Source organism: Rhineura floridana, chromosome 1 (genome assembly GCF_030035675.1).
Source record: "Rhineura floridana isolate rRhiFlo1 chromosome 1, rRhiFlo1.hap2, whole genome shotgun sequence".
NCBI classification, from domain to species: Eukaryota; Metazoa; Chordata; class Lepidosauria; order Squamata; family Rhineuridae; genus Rhineura; species Rhineura floridana.
This window is the reverse complement of record NC_084480.1, coordinates 267,443,381-267,467,346: the sequence shown is the minus strand read 5'-3', so window position 1 is coordinate 267,467,346 and position 23,966 is coordinate 267,443,381. Positions and strand designations below refer to the sequence as shown.

The following is a 23,966-nucleotide window of genomic DNA, read 5'->3' as shown; positions in this document are numbered from 1 at the left end:
TCCCAGTGCTTCTGGTCCAAATTCATTCCTTTATTGCATACCAAAACTGAAGAGAATGATGTAAGTAAATTCTTGAATTCTGAAACTCGATTACCTTTTTTAAAACATGTAGACTGGCATCCGGGTGGCTCTTTTAACTATATATTACTTGGTTCAAGTATGTTCAACTCAAGTGGGATTTCTTTTCCCATTTCAGTCACATCAATATACAAGTTCATGCTTGCTCTGCTCAGATGGCCCTCCCATGTACATCTTTTTTCAAATGGACTGTCTTGTAGATAGCTGACTCTTAGAACAGCCTCTTTTTTTAATGTAAATGATTTTTCAGAAACAAAAAGGAGTCACAGAACTGCCGTATATTTGCCCAAGGATACGAAGCAAGCAAACAATGACAGAATTAGAGCTTGAGAATCCTTTGCTCTGAATCCCATGAACATTTGTCATCTTACAAAACTCTTGCATCTCTTTTCAGTGAGACAAAAAAGGACAGAAAAGTCAAAGTTGACCTGTTTTAAAACAACAAAACTTCACTCTGTGTTCTCATGGTGATATCTTAGTTCTAGCTCTATCTTTCAATGCTTGAAATTTTTAACAGGTGCCTGAGGGCAGGTACGTTTTGAACATGAATCCTATTTTGGCATTTTGTCTGCCCATGTTTGGCATTCAACGAGTGAGACTGTTTTCTTTTCCTTTAAGGCAACATTTCTATGTCAGCTCGGTTTCCCTTCTTTTCTGGCACAAGCACCTTGACACAGTACTCGCCTCTTGTGGCTCTTCAGATGCCAGAATGCAAGTAGAAATAATCTCCAGCTTTGACTTTGCAGCCTATGGAATGGAGTTATTTGTTTCATCTGTGTCTCTAATTTTATATAATATATGCAACATTAGATTACAAATCTAGACTGCCTATATTAGAGAGGGGTCAGTGGTAGACCATACTGTTTGCAAGAAGACCATCCCATATTTGACCCCATCAGCTTCAGTTAAAATCTGAGGTAGTAAGGCCAGGAAAGACCTGTGCCAGACTTTGGAGAGCTGCTTCCACTGCCAGGCCTTGTTGACAGTATTCATATAATTTCATTTATTAATAGGCCACCTCTCAGGGTTACCCCTTCCAAGGGGGCTCACAACTAGGGTTGTGGACATAGTAGACCCTTCAATCTGTGCTGTGGCTCTGATCCAGAAGGGGCATTAGGCAACCCACCCTGGGTCGACTTGGGGACCACATTGCATCTCCTTCCCCCTGCTCACCCAAGAAAGGGGTCGATTCTGTGCAGTGCTGCTTTGCAAACAGCTTTCCTTCAATGACACGTTACAGCCAGGTCAAAGCACTCAAGGAGGGTGCAGAGCAGGGCTCTTGAGAGGTGTCGATTGATGAGGGGTATGTGGCCTGGAGAGGGTCTTGAGAGCCAGATTGAGAGGCTTGAAGAGCTGTATTTTGACCCAGGGCCTGAAGTTTCCCCACTCCTCAAATAGAATCTCCACTGTACACTGACCCCACTCTCTCACTTTGTTCTCGTTCAGCCCCTTCCACCTCACCTACATCTAGAATTTTTTGCTGAGGTCACTTTTATTTACTCCGTCCTTTACGCTTGTGAAGGCCCAAGAGCGGGGGCTGAGTGGATGCATTTTGCAAAGGCCTGGGTAAAAGCCAGTTACCATGATGGGGGAAGTTAAGCTAAAGCATAGCTCATGCTTGAGGATGTTTATGCAAACTTATTTCCCCTACCGGTGTATCTACATGGTGTGCCCAGATCTTGTAGGATCATGTGAGCTTTGCTGGAGCCAACCAGAAGCAACTGGTTGGTAGCACAGGCCCTCCTCTAGAACAAAGAGGGTGCAAGAACACTTGCACAAGAAACTCTCAGCATGTGTGGAGTGTGAGAGGCAAGAGAGCAGTGTGGAGTTTGAGAGGCAAGAGAGTTAATAACTACAAGTCCCAGAGATTCTTAGTTCCTACTGGTATTCCTTATAGACAGGCAGGACAAGCCAATAGGCTGTGGCAATCAGGTTGGCAGCAGGAAAGAGAGAGACAAGATTAATAATCAAGGAAAATAGGTAACAGTGCTGTTAATATGATTACAGGTCCAAAACCATAGCTGAGGACATGGATTAGGCCTCTGGTCTGAAGACTCCATAAAAGAACAGACGCTAGTTTCCAGGGAATGGGAATAGGGTCGGAAAGGCATTTATCACATACATGTCATGCAGCTGTGTCTAGCTATAAATTCAAACCAGGCAGTCAGAAACATAAAAGGCTTCAACAAACTGACCCAATTAATCTAAAGAACAACAATACACCCTCCATTTTTTTCAAAACAGACAAGGCATTACTTGTCCATTTTTGTAAGACTCAGGGGCTTGTGAGGGGGTGGGAGGCCCCCCAAAATAATGCTTGGGCATTGTCCTCTTGTGATTTCATACAATTCTCCAGTCTCCCTCCCTGCTCACTGCATCGTTGGACAGGGAAGCAAAAGTGATGCCTCCTTTACTTTTGAATAGGAATCTGGAAATCTATCCTCTACATGCTGTTAATATAACTACACAACCTTTCTTCCCAGTACAACCTGATAAAACCTTCAGTTCACCTGATCCTGCATGTGGAGTGATTCATTGAACCATAAAAAATAGAGAAGTGTATTACTATATTAGCGGCAACATGGATTTTTATTCCGTAATGTAATGAAACCCTTCCATAATCTCTGGACAGAGTTTTAATTTCTGGATGGGCTATCAGATTAGTCTAACATCAGACAAAACCGTATAATACTGGTCATATTATTGTATGGTATATATACCTAGTGAACTGTAGAACACTGATCCAGTGCAAACTATAATGCTACAACTTTGGCAGAGGCCTTGGAATTCTTTTAAGCAACACCAGGAAGACAAAAAGAGCTCTCTTAGACTATCCCATTTTTGTGGCAAAGTCCTGAGCTCATAAGCAAAACCCCGCAGTGATGTATAGCCAACCAAGAATTGCGTAGAAAAGTCCTAAGATTTTCTCATTTATTTGAGAAATAAGACTTGTGCCAGCCCCATAATACTACTACTAGAGACTAGACCAATGTCTCTGTCATGTAGGCCAAAGGAGCCCTATTCTAGCCCACTGTATTCTAGGATACAGTGGGGTGAGGCCAGTTGGTCATCTCAGCACCAAGGAGAGCTCCTAATGAGCAACTTCCTTGACAATATCTGGGACCAGACTGAAGTCTTGAATGTCTTGGCATTCAGAAGCCTGGCTCAGGTTCTGCCCCCACCTTGAAAAGAAGAGGGCCTTAAATGGGCAAGCCTCTGCCCTACAGCCTAGCATTCTGTTGTATTTCCATATCTTCAGAAGCTCATAGTGGCCACATTGGCTACATAGATGCGCTTGTTCTGTGGAATATAAGGCCCTTGTAAGCAAGTATGCTGGCACAATTCTAGACCTGGGCTCGGGATGAAGTCTGTGGTCCAGGGTCAAGTGTCTCTGGTATCTTGGGCTGGTCTCTAGTCCAGTGGTGGTGCTCAGGCCCAGCATCTCTTCCTTTGGCACCACTGGTCCCTCAGCTGCTGAGTATGCATCCAAGCCTCTGGATTCATGGCAAAAAGAGATAATGTTATTTCCTTTGGCTTATGTGGTTGGGATATTATAAATGTCACAGGTTATGACATTTATGTTATGACATAGGTTCCATCTCTCTTCTTCAACACGAAAATCATTATGACATTTTTCAGCTATCTTTGCTTTTATCCATGTCAAGAAAGCATAACATACTGAGTTTGCATTAAGGTTTGTACCCCTGCAGTGGAAGATGGAGGATTCAACCATCTTCTGAAACAAACTTATGGGGCAATTCTGACATTTCCTGTATTTCCATTGTCTTGTTGTGACAGTAACTCTGACATTTGCAAACAGTGACATTTACTGAATTTATTTTTGTAGTTTCCCCCCCAAACTAGAAAACTTCATCTATATGTAAAAACATTATATAAATAAAAAAGCAGTAATATTTAGAGGAATATACAGCTGTGCATTATAATTTGTGTTTCTCTTCTAATATTTGTGTTTTTCATAATTGTGGGGATGATCTTGGACTGCACTGGGGGGCTATTGGTTTGATAGGAAATGCAAACCGTTGCTATCAGCTTAGACTATCAAAATAAGAGTGAAATTTTAGCTAAATCAGCTGCAAATCATAGTTGGTAGAAGAATACTGATTTTGTTAGACAGTCAAGAGTGTCTAATAATACTGAATCCATATAAAAATAATTGATTACTTTATTTGTCTGAAAGAATTCTCTCCCTCTTTTCATGACCTTAACAAAGTGACCACCCAAGGTAGAGCATACAGCAACAGCCATATTACATTGCTCCATTTTCTGAGGCAATAGCATATTGATTTGTGGTCACATAAGAGAATCCACCACATATGAGATGTGGAGTCTGCATGGCAGCAAGGGAGCCATAAGTCGGTGTGACATAGTCTTTGATTAGGTTAGGCAGAAGCACTCATACCTAACATTTTTTACCTTGGTATAAATTGTCTTGTAGTTCCGTCTCTGCTAGCCACCTGCATGCAGCAGGAACAGGTGGAGATGATAAGCCCTTAAGCAGCCACAAAATGAGCACTATGAATTAAGTATGCCAATCCATTATATTGCCAAAGATCCAAACCTGCCTCACAAGAAATTTTGGAACAACAAACTAGAAATCTTAAACCACCCACTTTGACCTAATGCAGGTCTTATCTGGAGCCTCATGCATAATTCTACCATTTAGATACAAGTTTGTAAAAGTTGGAGATTTATTTGGATTTGAAATATTTATGGAATAAATCAGATCAACCTAACATTCTAGAAAATGTTTTTGTACATTATAGCAATGGTTTTTCTAACTGTGTTTCATACTAAGAGGAGCTTATCAATGGCTCCTGAAAAAGATGAATAACATATCCTCCAACATTTGACAGACAAAAATAGGGGCACTTACAACTCTCTTTTTCTGCCTCCACATCACATGCACAAGCCTCCTTTGTGCATTACTCATGCATAAAGGGGCTTCAGGTGATAAGTGGGGCTATGTGGCTTGCACCAGCCCGAATGCTGCACCTGTTCTCCTGATTCTCCCCCTTCCCCTCCCCCAATATCTGCACATTGAGTGAAGGCCAGAAGAAGGAGCTGGCTGTTCTCATGAAGGTTCCTAAACATGATCAGGGATTAGTCTTTCATGATTGGGATTCTTGATCACATGAAGAAGCCACAATGAGTACAGTCGTTCCGCCTTAACATCTTTGCTCAACATGCAGAGGGTGAAGGCAGAGCCAAGAAAGTGGATGTGGTGTCAGAAGCAGGGGCAGCAGCACAAACTTGCTTCACTTTCATCATGTGGAACCCCTTTTCTCATGAACAGGGAACTACATAGAACACACACACCATATCACACAGTGCTGGAAAAGTGCTCCTTCTGTTTCATGCTATATTCTTACAGCCACTTCTGCAAAAGCTTTCACAGGAACACAGGTAGCTTCCTTATACTGTCAGACCACTGGTCCGTGTAGGTCAGTACTGGCTACACAGATTGGCAGTGGCTCTCCGGGACTTTAGGCAGGGGTCTCTCTCAGTCCTACTTGGAGATGATGGGGATTGAACATGGGGCTTTCTGAATGCAAAGCTCAACCACTTAGCTTCACCTACGGATAGAAGATTTGTTAGTTTCAGTCTTTTCAGTTTCTCATTTTTCCATTCTTAAATTCAGTTCTCCACATTTCTGCAGCAATTTGGGTGTTGTTTTTTAAAAAAAGACATCCTCATGAAAATGCTTCAGCACTGTAGTGCGAATTTTCCCTGATAAACACATTTTAATGCAGTTTTGACAACACATTTTTGCAAGCAATTTATTCTACTATAATGCGTTTTGTATTCTATTTTCACTAATATATTCATTATATGCACACTTTCACTTAATGCACACATTTTTGTAAACATTGTTTGGTTAAAGAACTGCATTGTAAAATTCGGATAAGTGCAAATTTTGAAGGATGGCTGTGTTTCAGTTCTCATATTGTTTTGGAGAGTGAAAATTTGATAGATTCAGCTTTAAATCAGAACTGAATCAAATTTCTCCTCCATCCCTAGCTGGTGTGTTAACCATAACATTTTTTTCTTAAACTTTTTAAAAAGAGTGTTTAATAGAAATTTTAACTTCACTCTAGAGCTGGTGTTATAAAGTAGCTGCGACTCTTTCACACTCAATAGCATTGACTCTCTGAGTTCTGAGACAAGCAGTAAAAGGAAAGCACTGACAAGTTTTGATTTGACAACCAAGACTCAGGCCAACTACAGCCTGGTCACATGATTTAGAAGCAAGGAGTGCACTGGTTGGTTTGTTAAAAAGTATACTGGCAAAACATCTGTTCCTACAATATTCTATCCTTAGCAGTTCAAAATTAGTCTCACCAGCTGCAAGCTATCCGTAGTACTGAATGAGTTGTAGGGTGCACTCTCTGTTCACATAAAACAATGGCAAATACCAATATGCCAGACCAGAGCCCTGCATGAATTCAGTATGTGCCCTAGAATATTTCCCAGAATCATCTGAAAAATACAGTGCTTTCATGGTCAGTATGGAAATAGTTTTTTGAAGCTAGAGAGTTTGAAAACCACTGGACTATAGCATTTGAGAAGGCATTAGAAGAGGATGCTCTTGTGAGTTACATGGCTTGATGATTTTTTGTTCAGTGCAGAGTATACCACATGCCCTCCCTTGCCCACAAAATATATATCTGAGCTCAGGCAAAGATAATCTTTGCATATTTTTACTTTGCATGAAGATAAATTCTCATGTCTTAAGCCGCAGATAGCATTGCCAGAGTTTTCCTCTGACTACGGTAAGTGCTACTTAGTTACTTCTGAGTTATCATGGTAATTATGTAATCCTATTATACTCCATATTTTTAAGGATTATCGTGCAGTGCTGGTTCTCATCCCCTTAGTACTGAAAGTACTTATTATGCAAATAATATTTATTAAAAAGAGTGTTTAATAAGCCCCTTGTGGCAGCAAAAAGCAGCAGCCAAAGTCTCATTGCTATGCAGAATTGCTGGAAAAAATATTTCTCATGTGAAGCACAAGCCAGTTACATAGGCTATAAGACATCGGGCCATTGCTAACAGAAAAGTCCAGCTCAAAAATGAGGTAAACTTCCCTGTCACTTACCCATGTTTAGCAAACATCACATCTGCATTTCTGTATCCATAGAGCAATGCTGGTTCTATTCTATTCTGAAGCACTGAAGCTGATACAATAAAAGTTTCAGGTCCTGTCAAAGGTGTCTTCTGTACCATATTGTGTCTTTTACAGGGCATGCCCTCCCATTAGGCAGAGTGAAACAGCCACCCCAGACAGCAGATTCTGTGGGACAGGGAGCATCAATGTTGTAGGACAGAGCTCTTCATCATGGAGCACCCCCCCGCCCCTTAAGTGAGTCTGTTGCCCTCGGGTGCACTGTCCCATTGTCAGTGTTGAAAATAAGATGCAGCTGCCAGTCCAGTCAACTGTTATGCATGGACATGGGGTGGGGCAAGTTGTCCTTGGCTGGAACTGGCTGAAGACATTTTGCTGCCTGAGGCAAAGGACAAGTAAGCACCCACACTATTCCATGTACAGAAACCTACTAGACTGGCAGTTGAATCTTCTTTCATTACTGGCAATGGGATTGTGTGCTGTGCTGCACCTGAAGATAGCAGGCTAATTGTGGGGGTGCAGGTGAAGTTGTGTGGCACAAACCCCTCTGTCCTCCAACAGCTCCTGTTGTTGTCCATCAGCATCTGCCAGCTAAGGCAATTGCCTTGCTCTGCCTAATGGTAAGGCCAGCCCTGCCTTTGCCTCGGGCAGCAAAATATATTGGGGTGACCCTGATCCTTTCCATCCCTCTTTGGCCCAAGCAAGATTATTTTAATCTATTTGAATACACGGATAAAAAAGGAAAGCCCCATCAGCACCGGCACAATGCCTGTGAATGTTCTGCCCTGTATTCATTGCACGCAGCACTGTTGCTGTTCAGCTGCAGTTTGTCTTATGCCAAAAATAACTTTATTTGTCTCGCCATCTGTTGTGGCAAAGTTACCTTATTCCACCCCATTTACTCGAAGGCAAAGAAAATACAATGTAAATGGGGGAAATGTTTGCAGATTGAAAGCAACAACAGCAAATACCAATCATATTTGCTGGATTTATTTTAATTCTGGACATGGGATGAATAAGCAAACATCAGCAATTTCCACTCCTGTTTTTGTCAAAATTCTCTGATATTCCTGCTCTTGCATGTAACATTTTAAGTTCCAGTTTAATTTGGTGTGTTTAATTTTGTCTTCCTTTTCTTTTCAACTCATAGATGAAGGTGCTTCCATCCACCCCTGTGATGACACATACTGTGGTCCTTTCCCTGAATCTGAGCCGGAAGTGAAGGCTGTAGCTCACTTCCTTCGCAAACATCGGAAGCAAATAAAAGCTTACTTGTCCTTCCATGCATATGCTCAGATGTTGTTATATCCATACTCTTACAAATATGCAACTATTCCAAATTTCAGTTGCGTGGTAAGTACAAACTTTGAAGAATTTTAAATCTTTGCAGGCCACTTTGGCTCTTTTAATTTAGAGAGAAGTATATGATTCTGAGCTCCCTCAGTGGATAAAGAGCTGGTTTGAATCTCCTAGCAGTCCTGATTTCCATACTCATGTCCAGAATGAGGGAATGACCGCTACTTGGTGGACCATTATTTGTTCAAAATTGTTCGAGATGAATCTGCCTGAAATGTTGAGAACCACAATTTAAATTATTTATTTAATATTGATTCATGGCCATTTCACCTAAGATAGTCTCTTCTAGACATCAAACACTCTTCATTTGAGGGGCCAGGGGAGCTAGGCATATTCATGTATTTTAGGAATGGTGCTAAGATATATTGCGGCCGTCCCAACCTGGTTTCATCCAGATGTTTTGGACTATCATCAGTCCCAGCCAGCTGTAATGAATATTTGAGTATAGTCCCAGCTGGACTTGTTGATTAGAAAAAAAGGGCAAGATGGGGAAACAGGAAGCACACCAGCCTCTTGGCCTGATTAATGGTCGACATGCTGTGGTGCATGTGCACCCATTGGTACACAGCAGGGAGGGGGAGAGCTCCCTTTTACTGTATGGCAATCCTTTCATGCCTGTGCAACTGGGACGTTGCCCCAGGAATGCATATATTGAGGTTCTATAATATATACCTACTGCAATATTTAGTGGCTGAAATAAGCTTGTAATTTTGATAAAAGCATATGCAAATGTAATCCTTAGACATAAATGTGACTTTTATCTGTCAGAAATATTGTCAAATAGCAAATTAAGTTCCCAGCCCATTCCTTTTGTAGTTCAGACACATGATATTTTGCCTACTCTATTATCTTTGTCTGTAAAATTCTGGGGTATTGATTGTCACAGTGTTGAAGTATATAATCCGGAAAAGATCAATAGGTTCTTTAGGACACTTTTGTTTTGCTAAACTCTTCATTTTCTCAGTCACTGTGTATGTCTGTCAGTCAGAATACAAGAATTTGCTAGCTCACTATGCATTTCACATACAGAATATTACTAACAAATGAGAATTTCTCTTTTTTTGTAGTGGTGTGGTTTGTTAGTATTTAGAAATATTGCTAAGTGATTTAATCTCTATTGTATCAGAAATTATATCTCTATTATAAAGAAAGAAAAATAAAGCTAAACCAATGATACAAGCTGATTTGCTACCTTTGAAACTAATATTCTTCCTTGGCCGAAACTGTTCAGTATATAAATTGGAGGGAAATCTATGCTCTAGTTATTTTTAATCTCCATCCAGTTTATTCTAGAGTAAGGTAACAATCCTTAACCCACTTGCCAAAGAGTAAACCCCATTGGTTACAATGAGACTTACTTCAGAGTAAATATGCATACAACAGCAGTATAAGTGAACTATTGCACCATTTTGTGTGGTTGTAAATACTACTCAGGTTTTCTGAATGTAAAGAAATTTGTTGTCTCAATTGACTGGCGATTCTACCCTTGTAGCAACCAAGATCCTACCTTCTTTTCCCCTGCATCATTAGTTGCAAGTTTTTTATGTATGTGTTAGAGCAGTCTTCACCAACCTGGTACTCTCCAGATATTTTGGACTACAACACCCATTAGCATGGCTGTGCTGGCTGGGGCTGGTGGGAGTTGAAGTCCAAAACATCTGAAGGACCCAGATAGGGGAAGGCTATGTTAGAGGGCTGAAAAGAAAGTATCCTATATTTTCAGAGAAAGAAATGGTCCTTTTGAACTTGAGCATCATCAAGAAGCTGTAAGGTCATCATATTAAGAGGCAAGATGAGACAGTGAGATTCTAGGAAAGTTTAGGAAGCTAACAGTGCTACCATTAGCCAGAGTGAGATGGCCACCTCAAGACAACAGTTGCTGAAGAGTATGGAGCAGATAGCATTGTGTGGGCCACGCAATCTGCCTTACACCTCCTTACACCAGGTACAGTGGAGGAGGCTACCCCTTCACCAGTGTTGAAGTAAGATTCAGGTGTCAGTCTGGTTAGCTTCTGTACAAGGAATGTACCAGGGTACCATCTTGTCATTTGCCTCAGGCGGCAAAATGATTCAAGCTGGCCCTAGAAACAAGTGTTCAGGATAAGGTGGCAGGAAGGCAGACAGGGATATAAACAAACAAACAAAAGTTGCCCATGTGTACCTAACTTGAGGTCAGACTCTGTTTCCCTGCCTCCTTAAGTTTCAGTCACTGCTGTTTTCACCATTCATATAGCTATGCTGATTCCCTGGGAGGAGAATGTATTATGGGAATTGCTAGGCAACAGATTATGTGCTCTCACTGTTACTTCTAGTTCAGAAGTGGACCTCACAAGCAGTGCAAGTGATTGCTTGGGCTGAGAATATTTTGAAGGAGACCAAAAAAGTGGGAGCCAAAGAAGCACACCTGGGAACCCTTGCAATACCACAAAAGAGGCTGGTGCACCATTCTTAGAACATGTGCAGCTGGCCAGAGAGAGTTGTGTCCCACCATCCCCTGTGACAAATGCAAAGGATCCTGGGAATCACATCTTGAGCTGTTTAATGCTGTCACTCCAGATTAGAAAACCTCTTTGTGCAGCCCTATTCTAATGTGTTAGAGAGGAGTTACTATTGTAAGAACAATGTTCACCATTTGAGAAAGATTGTAGCCCATTTCAGACTGTTTTCTACAAGTATCCATGTGGGGGAAGGAGAGTCACTCCTGTTGGTCCTGTCCCTGATGTCTACAGAGAGGAGCCTACATGTATAGGGTTGCATGTAGGTAGGCTCTTCATGCACAATCAAGAACCCAAACCGCACAGGATTCCCAATTGCTCAGAGATCCTTCATGCATATAGCTGTATGTTGCACTGCCTACTGAATGAGGTGTGTTGTGGTGTGAGGAAAGGGGACCTCCCCAAAAACCAGATAGAGATACCTTCTTAGTTTATTAATAAATACCTTTTTAGTTCTTATGCACGCTCAGTCTGACTTACAAGCATTTACAATCGCAATACAATAAAAATATATTAACATTCAAACAACAGAATGAAAATATATACACAACATATAAAACATTTAACATAAAAAGCCCACTTAAAAGCAGCAGAGGCAGAAATCACCAGTAAAAACAAATTTTGATCACTAATATGTAGAAGGCAAAAGCTTGCCAAAATAAAAATGTCTTTCCAGCTGGCAAAAGACAGCCAAAGAGGGCACTGTCTGCACTTTGGGGCAAGGTATTGCACACCGTAAGCAGGAGCATTCTGTCCACTATCCTGAGATCAGAAGCTGTGCCCTGGACTGATGCAAAACCATATCTATGTGCCAGCCAGTGTCCACAAATTTTGAATAGACATGGTAGCCAGCCAGATTTTATTGACCCTGACTGTCTCCTGAAGGAGAGGAACCTTAACTATGATACCATGCTAAGCATCTGACCACTCTGCCCTCTTTTCCAGCTCCAAGATGAGAGGTTAGGTTTAAGGTTATTGAATGTGTACATCACTTCCCACTAAAAAACTCCCAAAATGATTGACAACCAATGTAAAAAATACAAAAATCAAGTCACATAAGTATGATTAAAAACAGATGTAACGGTACAATATAATATCATTAGCGCTGCCTGGATGCCTCAAAAATGTCTTTGCTTAGCAGTGAAATGATGAAAGGTTGGGGTCGGGTGGACCTACCTGGGGAGAGCTTTCCATAAATGGTGGACCACTAGAGAAGGCTGTACTCCAGGGGTGACAGGAGCTTGTGTTTCTTGTGCTGCCCTCCGTGTGCGTGTGTGTGTGTGTGCGTGCGTGCGTGTGTGTGTAAAAAATCTTCCACATCTTGTTCCCAGACCTTGGAGAGGAATAGAAAGCAGAAAACGTATCATGTTTTTTCAAGATTTCCCAGGGCTCAGCAGGAGGTCAGCAAGATTTCAAAGCCTTTAGCAGTGAGACATCTCTTGTTGTTTTCAAATCCTTCTTGATCTGATCTTGGTCTTGGTCTGAGACATCCCCTGAGACATCCCCCTTGGTCCAAGACATTCCCCAATCTCCATGCTTGAAAACAGATGGAAGGTCTCACCTGAACTGTGTGCTCTCTGGTGGATCCCTTGAATACCACTATATTCAATGCACATTGACTGTCTGGTAGCCAACTGCAGCACAGCACTAGGCAAATATAAGCTACAGCAGGAGACCCAATCTCTCACATAAAGAAACATGTCAAAAGGTGATGTCACTCTGTTTTCAAATTTGTGGTGAGAAAGAAGGGAATGTGATGGACAACAGTGATGAAAGATTATAAGCCAACAGGTGCCCTTGAACAAGGACAATGCAGTTGCATAGTAAAGAAAGAAGTGAACCCTTACCCAGGTTGTCCACAACTATGTAGGTGTGATTTCACCTTATGCTACATATGCAATGAATGGCACTGAGCTGCAAAACAGAATCACAAAGAATTTCTTTTCCATTTCTGTCCCTTGGGGCTGACTTCAAAAGCATCAGTCCCTCAGATTTATTTTGCATGTTGAGATTGGCCAGCAGATGAAAGATTTTCCATGGGCTTTGGCATTCAGAAACAAGGGTACTCTTTAATAATTCCTGAGCTGAAGGCCAACAGGGTTCTGTCCAGCTTACTACACAGAACTGTGCTGCCAGTCACTCTTTGAATTCATGTGCTGAATTATTTAGGGTACTGAAACTGGAGAAAGGGATACACAGTTCTCCACATTTAAGTCTTATCCTTGATTGTGTGTTTTACAGTGCAGAAGTATTTGTGTAGGTTATTTCAATCTTTAGGGAAGGTTATTTTATTTATAACAATGATTTCCTTCAGTAACTATGGTCAGGGGACCAGCAGTGAAGATGTATGACAATATCATAAAGGGGTGGGACTGGAGCTCTAAACAATCTATTATTGTTGTTAATTTTGCATCTACCCTTTGGAATTCCCTCCCCTTAAATATTAGGGAGGTGTCATCTCTGTTATCTTTTCTGCATCTGCTGAAGATCTTCCTCTTTCAACAAGCCTTTTAAGTAGAGACCTTATCCCAGTCAGCATCTATTTTGGAATTGCTTTTTAATATGTTTTAAACTTTTTTCTAAAAAGATGTTCTTCAAGTTTTTTAAAAAATGTTTTTAAATATGTTTTGTTTTAATATATTTTAAAGTCTGTTTTTATGATGTTTTAAAGTGTTTTTAGTGCTTTTGTTTGCTGCCCTGGGCTCCCACTGGGAGGAAGGGTGGGATCTAAATCTAATAAATAAAACATTATTTGCCTGCCCTTTACCTAGAGATCCCAGGCTGGGTTACAACAATTTTAATTTTGTTGTTTTTCTAACACTGAAAAGATTTTCAGTGTGGAATAAAATGTGTCAAGGATTCACAGCAAGCCTACAATAAAATTCATTTTAATTTGATTAAATATAGAGTTCAAAAGTCTTTTCACAAAGTGAGAAGTCTGGGAGTCATCTGTAAACAATTTTTTAAATTTATTTATTATATTAATACCCCACCATGGAATTCAGGGCAGCATAACTTCCGGCAGTCATTCATCCAGATATGTATCCAATCTAGACCTGAGATTCAGCAAGGTTGCTGCATCATTCCCCTTCAGACTTTGCCCTTGGCCAGTCAGACAACAGATACACATCCCCATCCAGAGATTGCATCCAAACTAGGAATGCTTGAGGAATTTGCTTTCTGTGGATTCTGAAGCAAACTGACACCTCCTGGACAAATGATTGATACGTAATTATCATTCAGATTTTTTACTTCTCCAAATTTTGCAACAGTTCTTGGTGCAAAAAGTATACTAAAATGCATAGTTTTAGGATAAAATGTTTAGAAATTGAAATAAATATATATTTAAATACATATTTTGTAATAATATGTTATTACAATACATATTTTAATTTTTTTTTAATCAAAGATTAATGCAGAAACAGGACAGAATGAACATTTGCAAAAGTGACATAGATCAGAAATACAATGATCTGTCCATCCCTAGTAAATAATAGCTTCTATATTTAGATCAGCGATACTGAATGCATAAAAATTAGTGTCCTCTCATCCAACAGCCTAGTTAACAGTTATGGAACTGCAGGTATATCCCCATTTGGAAGCCTGGAATCTGTCTACCCATGAGAACTCACTTGGCCTCCTGCTGCTTCTTCTGTGGCCTCCTTTATCAGAATAGCATAAGTTTAACATAAGAATGAAAGGGGGTGAAGGGGGTAAATGCAGCTACTTCTGTTTCCACAATCCATTTTCTTCCATTGCCATCAGTCCTATAGTTATTTATATATAAAAAATAAAGTGTACTCTATAGGGTACAAGAGCACTAGTATCTGCATTGAGGAGCTTACAGTCTAAAATTTGACACAGAGGAAACAACCACAGGGAAGGGGAAGCAGCAGTTAATAGGGAAAGAACATGTCATTTCAACTGCATTTGCTTTGTCTGCAATCTTAACTATGTTCACACAGAGGTAAGTCCCACTGAATTCAATGGGGCTTGCACACCAGGTAAGAGGGGTCAGGATTGCAGTCTTAGTTATTACAGAGTAGTTATGGGAACTAGTGGGCTGAGCCAAAGGCTTCATGGCATATGTGGAAGGATTTGAATGAAGGGGAGGTAGCATAATCACGCAAGTGTCCTGGAAGGCAATTCTAAGCATACAGAGCAGCAAGGGGGAAAGTGTGGAGCCTTTTGAAGGAGGAGGAGGAGGCCATTGGACTGTGGATGGCTGTGGAGCTGGAGAAGCAAGATCATGGACAGGATGCATATAAAAGTGGAGATATATGTGTGGAGGGAGAAAGGACATGAAGCTTGTACTGGACCTGGGAGCAGACAGGAAGCCTGCTTAGGGATTTCAAGGAGTGGCTTCATCTGATCAGAGTGACAAATGAGATGAACGATTTGGGCAACAGGGCCCTGCTTAGCTATGAGGGGACCGAGGTGAGACAAAAGAAGACCAGATAGGAGAGGATAGTGCACTGAAAGAGATATTAGGACATGTTAGCAATGGTTGTGTGACAGAGCCACCAGGTGTGTTATCCTTGTCGAGAAACAGCTCCACACTTTCAACTAGCTTACCTAATAGAAATTCCTCACACTTCTTTCTGTCTTGGCAGACACCTGCTAAGTCTCCTCACAAATGTTACAGCCAGCTCTCTAGAGGTGTCCAAATCTGTCATCTCGTAGCACATCCCCGCACTCTGTATTTCCTCTCTCATTTGGTTCTCAGATGTAAGATTTAAAGCAATACAGAAGGAGAATCTTGGCAGTTCCCTTATCTGTAACATCATAATTATGCTGTTTGAAAGTTAGTCCCTGTCACAGACTGACTGTTGCAACTGCAGAATGTAATTCAGGGGTATTTCTTCATAGTGAATTGTTCTTGTTAAGATCCATCAAGAAACGAGTATAGGAAACACTTAAATATGTTTTATATTTTTATAGGTTCTTAATGATATGTACTTATTTTTATCTGGAAGCCGCCTTGAGTTCCAGTTTGGAAAAAGGGCAGGGTATAAATAAAGATAATAATAATAATAATAATAATAATAATAATAATAATAATAATAATAAATATGCTGATATTCAGAGTGTTTAAATGTCCCCAGCCTTGTCACTCTGGAATTGCATCTTGCTGGATATGAGATGCAAGGATATTCTCAGTGGACATCTGCATGTACATCCTGTGAAGTTAGCTGTGCAGTAGTCACCAATGAAGCTCAGGTTTATGTTGCCAGCTTGCTACAGAGTGTGTTTGTTTCTTTAAGGTTTTGACCGTGTTATTGCTCCTAACAACTTAATTTTACAAGTTGGCTGTGATATTTTAAAAATGCAGCAAATACAATGAGGGTACTCTCTGGGGTCGGTGACAGTTAAAAGAGGGCTGCTTAATAGGTGGGGCATGTACTGGAGAAATCAAATCACAACTTTGCAATTCTATAGTCTTTGCATATCTCAGGTGCCATTTTTGTACAAGGGGCAATACACTGTTATTAGGAAGCGGATACTTATTTTAAATAACATATTTTCCACAATGATTGCATAATGCAACAAGAATGCAAAAATATTACTACAAATCGCTATGGACACCTATGTTTTAGACTTTTCACACTTGCAGCAGAATTTTTTTAACAATACTTTGCTTTCAAAACAGTTGTATTTATCCATGTTGAATGCTACTTCATTACCAGTAAGGGAAAGGCAGCTGAGTAAAAAAATGTGCACATCCCTTGTCAAATATGGAGGACACCTAACCCTGCACAAGATTCTGTTTATGTCCATGGTAGGGATCAATAGGAAACGAACAGAAAATAAAACTGCTGTTATCATAATGCTGTAATACAAATCTATGGTACAACTGCATTTGGAATATTGTGTACACTTCTGATTGCCTCCCCTCAAAAAAGATATTGTAGAATTGTGGACTTGCTTGTGGGCTTCCCATGGGCATCTGGTTGGCCACAGTGAGAACAGGATGCTGACTAGATGGACCACTGGCCTGAGCCAGCAGGCATGTTCTTATTAGTTGGAAAAGGTTCAGGAAAGGACAAAATGATCAAGGGATGTTGCAATTCTCCTGTGAGGAAAGGTTGCAGCATTTAGGGCTTCTTAATTTAGAGAAAGGGTAAGATGTGACATGATAATTTTAGGTGCCTAAAATTATGCATGGCGTGGAGAAAATGGACAGAGAAAAACTTTTCTCCCTCTCTCATAACACTAGACATCTAATGAAGCTGAATGTTGGAGAATTCAGGGCAGACAAAAGAAAATACTTCTTCACACAACACATAGTTAAGCTATGGAATTTGCTCCCACAGGAGCCAGTGATGGCCACCAACTGGGGTGGCTTTAAAAGAGGATTAGACAAATACAAGGAGGATAAGAAGACTAACAATGGCTACTAGCCATGATGGCGATGCTCTTCCTCCATGCATGGTTGGAAGCAGCATGCTTCTGAATGTGAGTTGCAGGAAACCACAGGAGGGGAGAGTGCTATAGCACTCAGGTCTTGCTTGTGGGCTTCCCATAGACATCTGGTTGGCAACTATGAGAACAGGATGCTGGACTAGATGGGTCATTGTCTTGATCCAGCAGGCTCTTCTTATGTTCTTATGGCCTCTTAATCAGTGCAGGCTGGTCCATTAGGGCAAGCAGGGCACTGCCTCACCAACCTCAGCCTGCCCTTAGCCAGCCTCACCTGCCTGCCTTTTTACTAATAACCAGTCCAGGTGGTGGAACTGGCAGTCAGATTCCTCCTCAGCAGGGAGAAGATGGGGACAAAACTAGAATTAATTGGGTCTGCCTGTCATTAGCTCTGGCTCCACCTATTGTTGGCCTTCCACCTTGCAGTCCCAATGGGCACCAGCCACCAGTGCTTAAAATACTCATAAGTGGAAACAAGGAGATAATTGGGGATCCAGTTCTGATAATTTTAAATTACATGCTTGTATCTTTTACCCTTGGAAGCATTCTGTTCAGTGCATATTGTGAGAACAAAACATAGGATGTGAAGATACTGTAAATCAACTATTCTCATAATGTGGAGTGGAGACCCCCTTGGAAGGGGGTGCATGTACTTCCAGGAAGGGGTAAGATTCTGATGTAGGGCCATCTTTCTCTCTCTCCAGCCAACCCATGGGTAAATCGTATTAAATGGCAGAGGAATCTCACCAACTCCTTCAGTTGCCCAGTCATCCCACTGTGATCTAAGAAGAAGGGGGGGCATAAAAAGAGCCTTTTCTTCTTTGTTCATCCTTGTGCATTTCTTTAGGGGTGAAATCAGATGTATCTTTTTTATATCTCCTTTAATGCCCATGTTGGGATTAGTATCTCAGTCCGCAATGCAATGACAGGTGATAGGTGTACAACTGAATGCAAAGATCTCTGCATGCTTACCTATGGAACAGATTGTTTATGCTGGGTTTTGGAGGAGAGAAGAGTTCCAGAAGGCAAAGTAACATTAATTAATTAGTTTATTAGTTTATTCATTAAATTTATATCCCACCCTTCCTAAGTAGAAGCTTAGGGTGGCAAACAAAAACACTGAAAACACTCTAAAACATCATAAAAACAGATGTGAAAATATATTAAAAACAAAGCATCTTTAAAAAGATATTTTTTAAAAACTTTAAAAACTTCTTTAAAAGCAATTCCAGCACAGATGCAGACTGGTGTAAGATCTCTATTTAAAAGGCTTGTTGAAAGAGGAAGGTCTTCAGTAGGCGCCAAAAAGAAAGCAGAGATGGTGCCTGTCTAATATTTTGTTGTTGTTATGTGCCTTTAAGTCGATTACGACTTATGGCGACCCTATGAATCAGTGACCTCCAAGAGCATCTGTCATGAACCACCCTGTTCAGATCTTGTAAGTTCAGGTCTGTGGCTTCTTTTATGGAATCAATCCATCTCTTGTTTGGGTTTAATATTTAAGGGGAGGGAATTCCAAAAGGTAGGTGACACTACACTAAAGGCCCGCTTCCTATGTTGTGCAGAACGGACCTACTGATAAAATGGTATGTGCAGGAGGCCCTCACCTGCAGAGCATAGTGATCAACCGGTCATCTAAGGGGTAAGACAAATCTTTCAGGTATCTTGGTTCCAAGCTGTATAGGGCTTTGTACACCAAAACCAGAACTTTAAACTTAGCCCAGTAGCTAATGGGCAGCCAGTGCAATTCTTTCAGCAGGGGATATGTTGCCAATACCCTGCCCCAGTGAGCAGTCACGCCCCCGCATTTTGCACCAGCTGCAGCTTCTGGACCAACCTCAAGGGCAGCTCCACACAGAGCCATTACAGTAATCCAGCCTGGACGTTACCAGTGCATGGACAACAGCGGTCAGGCTATCCTGGTCCAGGAACATCAGCAGCTGACTTACCATCCAAAGCTGATAAAAGGCACTCCTAGCCACTGAGGTCACCTGGGCCTCTAGCGACAAAGATGAATCCAGGAGCACCCCCAGACTCTTGCTCTTTCAGAGAGAGTACAACCCCATCCAAAGCAGGCAACTGACAAATTATCCAAACTGGGTAATCACCAACTCACAGCATCTCCATCTTGCTATGATTCAGACTCCATTTATTGCCCCTCATCCAGCCCACCACTGAGTCCAGGTACTGGTCCAGGGCTTGCACAGCCTCTCCCGATTCAGATGTTACAGAGAAATACACCTGGTTATCATCCGTGTACTGATTATACCTCGCTCCATATCTCCTGACTGCTCCCAAGGGCTTCATATAGATGTTAAACAGCATTGGGGACAAGATGGTACCCTGCGGCACCCCACAGCACAACTGCCAGGGGGCTGGTAGACAATCACCCAATGCTATTCTCTGAAAATGACCCTGGAGATAGGATTGGAACCACTGTAAAACAGTGCCTCCAATACCAATCTCACTAAGTTGGCTCAGAAGGATACCATGGTCAATAGTATCAAAACCCGCCAACAGATCAAGTAAGCACAACAGGATCGCACTTCCCTTGTCCTTCTCCCAATAAAGGTCAGCCATCAGGACAACCAAGGCTGATTCAGTCCCATAACCAGGCTGGAACCCAGACTAGAATGGGTCAAGATAATCTGTTTCATCCAAGAGTACTTGCAATTGCTGTACCTTTTATCCTTGGAAGCATTCTGTTCAGTGTATATTCTGAGAACAAATTATGGCATGTGAAGATACTCTAAATCAATTTTTCAAAGGGAAAGCAGTTTTTTAAAAGTTTGAGAAACATTGTCCTAAATCATTGGGTGTTGCTTGAAATTTCAACTGAAATACAGTCATTAATGTACGTTTCTTTCTCCCATTCTCACTCTGTTTTGTTTTGTTTTGTTCCCAGGAATCTGCAGCTTTTAACGCTGTAAATGCCTTGCAGTCAGTTTATGGGATACGATACCGATATGGCCCTGCCTCCAGCACTTTGTGTAAGTTTCTCCAGCAAGCTAATTCTTTGTTTTTCCATTCATGCTGTGTTAGTCTTGTTGGCCATGCTGTAATGAGGCAAGCGAACCATTTCTATGAGAAGTTTAGGGAAGGATGGCTGCAACAAGTAAAGGGTGCATGAAGTTTACATTATATTTAGATCCCAGCCTGACACATCCTGTGCATAAGTGGAAAGCAATGCCATGCATGCCCAGCAGAGGGGACAATATTCCATTCTGTGGCACATTCTTGTGTCTCATGGGATGCCCACCTGATCTGGATGGCCTTTTCCGTAAGAATGGGGTTTGTCACTGGAAGGGAAAGCTGAAAACCTCCCATGGGTGACCAGAACTCTGCCTGCAGTGCTTTGGATCCCATCGAAGGATAGAGGGATTTAAGAAGCCTAACTATGCAGCCCAGATCTTCTTGCTGTGCTAATTATTTGGTGCAATGGATTCTAAGGCTGGCAAAAAAAAATCAGAGTAGAAAATTTGAAGAGACACAGATCTGAATGGAAATAAGATCTTTAGAAGACACTGGGGAACAACTGGCAGAATTAATGCTTGTGATTATTCAAATGGAGGCCTCAGTCTAGATCAAGTTACAGGCAAGTAGTCAAAAGTTAACATGTGACAAATGTGTATCACCCGTACATTAAAAGGCACATCCAGACAATTCAGTAGGGCCTGAACGATCAGTGGATGAGTGGATGATCATGCAGGTGCATATCGGGATCAGAGTTAGTTACATGGTCAAAATGTTGCTTCCTTTCATGGATCTCCTTTGCTCATCAGGGCATATGGTTTTTGAGCTTGCAAGAATGTCTGGGCTGTCTCTCATCATATATTTTTAGAGAATATTGATGTACTGAATGTTCATTCAGGCTCTGGGCTATGTTCTTTAAATTCTGGGGTTTAAGCACAATCATTTTAAAGACAATGAAACACAAAGTAAAATACCTTCAATATAGAAGTATTTTACAGAGTATCAAAAATGCATATTCTTCCCAGCGGAATATGGGATCTTTAAAGTCTGTGTTTTTAGTAACTGCCATTACTGGAATGAAAATCTCCAGAAAACTATGAAAGACAAAAGAAATTCAGCAGCTTTATAGCAAAAGGATACATGGTTCACTAGTTTAGTTTGATCTGATCTGAAACTTTGGAAGACCAAATATTATCTCGGCTTAAAATGAAGGTAGACAGAAGCATGCAGATCAATGATTTTCTTCAATCTGAAGACAATATAGTGGCATAAAATGTTTACAAGCATAGCCCAGGGACTAGGGAATCTGTGGCTCTCCCGACATTGCTGGACTACCATTCTTGACTGTAGACTATGTTGGCTGGGTTGATGAGAATTAAGAGTCCAACAATATCTGGAAGGCCAAAGGTTCCCCATCCCTGTTCTAGACAAAGAATGTGAGTGGATAGCTCCTTCCCTAAGTTAACTAACATCCAGTGGAGGCTGGTGTCTCCAATGTCAGTGGGGCAGTAAATCCGCTCTAGGTTTTAGAACCAAACTTTCAAGGAGCTGTCCAAGGTGCTTTCAACAGTTCAGACTAAAACGTGGAGCAGATTCACTGACAAAGAAGCCACCAGCCACCACTGTAACACCACAATCCTATGTGTCCACTCAGAAGCAAATCCCACCGAGTACAGTGGAGCTTAACTCCAGCCAGTAAGCGGGTATAGGATTGCAACCTAAAAGGATTGGATAGTACAATATGTGAGTGATCTGTACTGCCTTTTCTGTGTTTTGTGTTTTTTAATACTAACATGTTTGGTTAAGGGTTTCCCCCCACCCATTGTTCAACAATATACTTTCTCCTGCTGTTCTAATACACAGTATCTACTGCCAAGTTCTAAAGTTTTATAAAAAATATATCCAAATGGTATTATTACATTTAATGAAGAGTATAGTGGGAGTGCTCATCTTATAGTTGGCTCCAGATTGCTCCATTCAGCCTGTATTTAATGCAGCACTTCATGCTATTGTGTAGCTGGGAAAGTGTACTGTGCAACAAATAGGAATTGCATTTAACTCATTTCAGCACTCATTGCCTTCCTGCCCTCGATAAGCTGAGCACAAGCTGGGGGTTAACCTACATCTATGGAAAAGGTGTGATTAAAGCTGCAGTTTTATACCCATCTGTCTGGGAGTAAGTCCCATTGAACTCAATAGGATCTGAACATTAGTAGACATGCATAGGATTGCTTTGTTAGCAACTCAAGGGGAAGTGGGTGTTTTTTTTCAGTCTAGTACTTCTGTGCCCTTTCCTTGGGCCTGATCTTAGAAAACAAGCTTCCATGTATAGTGTTACACATAAGGCAAGTTGAAACCTTTGTGAAAGTACGTAGAGCATGCTAGTCACACTCTTTTGTTTTCCATTGTGTAATACTTAGACCTTCTTTAGAATTCAAATCGATTACTTCAAGCCATGTCCTATGAGTCATTGTAGCAGTGGTCAGGTGAAGAACTTGTCAGTACAAACGTACTACTCTACTCCAGCATCATACAGTGCTGTTAAGCAGCACAGTAATGGATGGAGATGGGAAGGCTGTCTTGTAAGCAGAGAGAACCAGCTCTGCCAGCATAAAGCCACCTTGGTAGTCAGCAGTTAGAATTGAATTATGACCCAAGCGTAGCATACCAGCTCTCCCTCTTGCCTCACTTGCAATGCTGCTTTAGGTATCTGTACTGCTGCACTGTATCATGCACATCTGCAGAACCAGCAGGAAAAGGGGTAATGAAATTGATTTTAGATTAAACTTGATTCCAGATTGCAAAGCGTGTTTCTCTCTGGCATTTCTGGAGTTCAGGACAGTTTGCTTCTGTAGTGTTGTTTGGGAAAACAGCTTAAAATACAGCCTGATGGAACTAGCATATTTTTTCCATTGACAACATCTAATTTCCCCCCTCTTTTCCAGATGTGAGTTCTGGCAGTTCTATGGATTGGGCATACAAAAATGGCATCCCCTATGCCTTTGCATTTGAGCTGCGCGATACAGGACATTTTGGATTTTTACTTCCGGAGACCCTAATCAAGCCAACTTGTACAGAGACCATGCTGGCTGTTAAAAATATAACTATGCATCTGCTGAAAAAGTGTCACTAGGGATTGCAGCAAAGGTCCAAAACTGTATTTTTTTATTATTATTGCAAATGGTTATTAGACAATGTCAAGTCAATGAAGCCTAGAATGTGACGTGTTCTGCTGGTGGAGCTCATCAAATAAACAATATGACGTTCATTTGATGTGTAGGCGTTGTTGATGAGTGTGATACATATTTCGGATCATGTGTATCCTCAGATCATACTACTCAAGTACAGAAATCAGTTTCAAGCTTGAAAGAATGTGGGCTAGCAAGGCTGAAGAAATTGAAAGAGCTGAGGATGACAGCAGAATGGGGATGGGGCAGCTGTGTAGCCTCCAGATGTTGTGGGACTCTAACTCCCATCGGCCCCAGCCAGCATGGCCAT

General features: G+C 41.2%; 1 protein-coding gene across 2 annotated transcripts in view; it reads left to right on the top strand.

Moving 5' to 3' along the window:
- CPA6 (carboxypeptidase A6) overlaps positions 1-23,691 on the top strand; it is a 75,204-nt gene extending 51,513 nt beyond the window's left edge. For both annotated transcript variants that reach the window (XM_061600699.1, XM_061600689.1), the window contains 3 exons: positions 8,375-8,577; positions 20,401-20,485; positions 23,414-23,691. In XM_061600699.1, coding sequence (XP_061456683.1) covers positions 8,375-8,577; positions 20,401-20,485; positions 23,414-23,601 — 476 coding nt within the window. In that variant the 3' untranslated portion in view covers positions 23,602-23,691. The remainder of the gene's footprint in view (positions 1-8,374; positions 8,578-20,400; positions 20,486-23,413) is intronic.
- Positions 23,692-23,966: the final 275 nt, after the last annotated feature.